The following is a 3,851-nucleotide window of genomic DNA, read 5'->3' on the forward strand; positions in this document are numbered from 1 at the left end:
GTATACTTTCTCATAGATATTATAACAACGTGCAGAAGCCGTGACCAATGAACACACACTTAGAAGTCTTGGTCAGTCTTCAACTGATTTCGTATCATTGGAATAACATGCACTAGTTCTTTCTTTTGCATACCCAGATCGAAGATCTCATTCACACAATCTCGGCAGGTTTCATGTTGCCGGGAAGGAACCAATCAAAATGATGGACAAATGAACCAAGAACTAGAGGAAGTACCTTTGAAGCCAAGGTTGTCCAGGGCACATCCTCCTTCCTGAACTAAGTGGCATGTATTCGAAATTTATCCCATTGTAGTCTAACTCTGAGTTGAGGAATCGCTCGGGTTTGAAGCTCAGTGGATCGTCCCAAATGGTAGGGTCTCGGGTAATTACCCAAATATTCACCAGCACTTGACTGTCCTCAGGAATGGTGTAGCCCATCACTTCACATGTTTGGACGGCGCAATAAGGTAGGAGCAGTGGTGCGGTAGGGTGTAACCAAGGTGTCTCCATGACACAGGGTTCCAGGTAAGGTAATTCAGACAATTTCGATTCTCTTACTGTGTCTTTACCTATCACTTCTGTAAGTTCATTGCGAAGTTTATCCATGACGTACCTCTTGGTTTCTAAGAAGTTCTGTAATTGCCCATTCAGTCGTTGCACTTGTAGATTATGTACCGGCACTAAATAGCTCCTTGAGAAGAATGAATATATATAGTATTATTCATAAGGCAAAACATAGTATATGTTTGAAGGTACCAAAAAATAGCTTGGGCCGGATATGACCAATCTTACTAAAGAACGGATTGGGAGAGAAAAGTGGATCTATGGATGGCAAATTCCCCATCCCCGCCGGGTCCCTGCCTCATTTATGGCGGGGATGGGGACCCTTTTATCTAAACGGGGATGGAGATAGGGATAAACTTTGAAAACTCGCCGGGGTTGGGGATGGGGTAAACCCGCCCCGCCCCGATTATGGTATGAATTTACTAAGATACCCTTACACGTGTTATTATATTTACCAAACTAGCCTATACTCTCTCTCTATATATATATACCATAGATGTTAAAACCCTAAAACTAATTCCAAATGAGATCCGCCGCCTCTTTCTTTCCTTCTTCTCGCTTTCTCCTCCTAATCGACAACAACATGGCTTTTCCCCGTCCTTTCCTAATCCGTCTCCGGCATCGGCTCTTTCCCCTCATTCCGAATCTGTCACCGGCATCGACTCTTCCCCCCCACCGGCGTCGGCTTTCCCCGTCTGATTCCATATCTAATTTTGTTCATATGCATATGCAAGTGTGTGTGTGTGTATATATATATATATATATATATATTTTCTGATGTGGTTGGTTATGTGTGTATCTATATATATATATATATTGGGGGCGATTTTTTTTTTCCACTGTGAATCTGTGATATTGAGAAAGGAAAGCTTATATACATATTGGGGGCGATTTTTTTTTTTTCCCTTTGAATTTGTGATATTGAGAAAGGAAAGCTTAATCAGGGGCGGCGCGGGGACGGGACGGGGAAGATGGTGGCGGGGACGGGGGGCGGGGATAGGGGTGGGATTGAAATTTTTAATGGGTATGGGGGTGAAAATTTTGGCCGGGGATGGGGATGGGGAATGAGATCCCCGCCCCACCCCGCCCCGTTGCCATCCCTAAGTGGACCCGATCGAATAACAGCCCAAGAGGCCCAATCTCCATGAAGATAATCGACAAGCCCAAACTAAAAGGAAAAAAATGAACCAGCACTAAAAGAAAAGCCCAAAAGATCAGCCCAACATAAAAGATGAAAAAGGAAGCTTCTAGAGCAATTGTAAAAGTCTATAAATAGAGTAAAAAGAGAGGGAAAAATGGGTTAAGATATTTTGAAGTGTAAGGAATTAGTTTTCCAAATAGAGAGAATATTTTTCATTGCATCTTCAATGGCATCGTCTGTGGGAAACGAATGAGAAATCCAGTTGATCCTCAAGTACGTTGCGAGCAAATTGATCATTATCTCGGAGGATTAAGTTAGATCTGCGAATATCAAGGTTGGATCTATGGAAATTGAAGCTTGATTTCTGGAAATCGAATTCTGATCTGTGGAGATTGCGATCTGTTATACGGAGATTCGATCCTGATTGACGAAGGCCAAATCTGACAAATTCACAATAGAGAAGGTTCAGATCTAATCGACAGAGATCGGAATTTGGCCAGGCGAGGGCCAGATCTGACGAATTCATGGTTAGATAATTCAGATCTGTTTAAGATTCAACAGTTGATAACTCTGCTTCGATCAGGAACGATGATCGGAGGTGAAAGTTCCTATCCACAAGAAAGTGACAACATGCAAAGCTTGATGAGTTAATGAGCTTGATCGAGGCTTTAAGAAGAGAAAATGCAAAATTGAGAGCCAGAATGGAGCAGTGAGACGCTCTGGCAATTCCACAACCGCTTCCAGCAGGAGAAAAAATTCTGCCGCCAAATGTTGTTTGCTAGGATGAACAAGAAGGAAACGTTCACTTGAATCTGCACCGTGAAGAGTTCAGGTTAGAGGTTTTTCCACCGAATGTCCATCATCTGGAAGATCAGGAAGGATCTGTCCGTCTAGATCCACACTGTGAAAGGATCAGGCGAGAGGAAGCCATGGAGTTCGATCACAATAAGGCTATGCCGTCATGGCAGAGGGAGTTAACTGAAGAAAGGTCATTCGATCCAATCTAGCTACCGTCCGTTAATAGCCACGTATAACTATAGGAATTCAAGCAAGAGATATGTTGAGCCAAAGATACTCCCGAAGGAAAATGAAGCCCTCCGCATGGCGGCTCGGACTGCCAATTCACCGTTTACAGATGAGATCTTGAATGCTCCAAGAAATTCTCCATGCCAGTCTTCACTTTTTTAGATGGAACGAGTGATCCGATCGAACATATTTATCACATTCAACTAAAGATGGCTCTAAATACAGAAAATGATGCTCTGATGTGCAAAGTGTTCCTTACGAGCCTTACCTGATTGGTAACCGGTTCAAGAACTTGGCAAGAGGATGGGTGGAAAGCTTTCAGAACCTGTGCGACAAATTTATAAGCCAATATTATGGAAATAAACGGTCGGCCAAAGACATATCGAGTTTGTTTACAATGAAACAGCTAGAAGGCGAACGTCTCCAAGCTTTTCTCATTAGATTTAACCTAGAAAAGAGGATGGTGATAGAGTACCATCCATCCACAGCGGTTCAAGCATTCAAACTAGCCATGAACCGAGGAACACTGTTCTACACAAATCTAGTGGTGAATACGCCTGAACAAAAGGGCTGATAGTTTTATGTGCTTAGAAGAAGAAAAAGCAGCCAACGCAAGGAAGCCATCAATGGTCACGGTGGGAGAAAAGACCAGAACAAAGCTCGGTCAAAAGCAAGTTGCACCATAACATTCGACCCCCTGGAAAGTAGAAAAGAGGCATAGGGAGGACAAATTGATCACTTCACTTAAATTCAGCCTGGCGCGGTTATTCCAAGAAAATAAAGATAAGTTTCGCCCTCCCCAACCGATCAGGCAACCGTTTGAACAAAGAGATCAATCCAAACATTATGCTTTTCATAGTGATTTCGGACATCTAACTAATGAATGCAGGAATTTAAGACGACATGTAGAGATGTTGATAGCAAAGGGAGATTTCGCTAGTTACATTCAAGGCCAGCAGTAGAGCAAAATCAACCGACTGAGCAAGTAAAGAGAAATCAGAGGCCGAATAGCGCTCAACCTGTTCGTATCATAAATGTAATACATGGCCGGCCCGAGTCAGCCGAAGAGTCAGAAGAGTTGCTCCGAACGCGTCTTCGTCAAGCACAAATGACGAAAAGG

General features: G+C 43.2%; 1 protein-coding gene across 1 annotated transcript; it reads right to left on the reverse strand.

Annotated features, from left to right (window-relative positions):
• Positions 1-222: 222 nt before the first annotated feature.
• On the reverse strand, positions 223-2,231 carry LOC132270379 (probable (S)-N-methylcoclaurine 3'-hydroxylase isozyme 2). Its single transcript, XM_059771554.1, has 2 exons — positions 1,983-2,231; positions 223-633 (listed from the first exon to the last, which is right to left on the reverse strand). The coding sequence occupies exons 1-2, from the start codon at positions 2,229-2,231 to the stop codon at positions 223-225; spliced, it is 660 nt and encodes a 219-aa protein (XP_059627537.1).
• Between the last annotated feature and the right edge of the window lie 1,620 nt (positions 2,232-3,851).

This window comes from Cornus florida, unplaced genomic scaffold (assembly GCF_030987335.1).
Source record: "Cornus florida cultivar Cherokee Brave unplaced genomic scaffold, ASM3098733v1 CherokeeBrave_3.0.0_Hap2_Chr08, whole genome shotgun sequence".
Lineage (NCBI taxonomy): Eukaryota > Viridiplantae > Streptophyta > Magnoliopsida > Cornales > Cornaceae > Cornus > Cornus florida.

Excerpts from the sequence above, each read along its gene's own strand:
- LOC132270379 (XM_059771554.1), bottom strand. The coding sequence starts at position 2,231 with ATGAATTCGTCAGATCTGGCCCTCGCCTGGCCAAATTCCGATCTCTGT. Across the intron at positions 634-1,982 it reads ATGATCAATTTGCTCGCAAC|AACTTCTTAGAAACCAAGAG; the intron begins GTACTTGAGGAT and ends GGGCAATTACAG.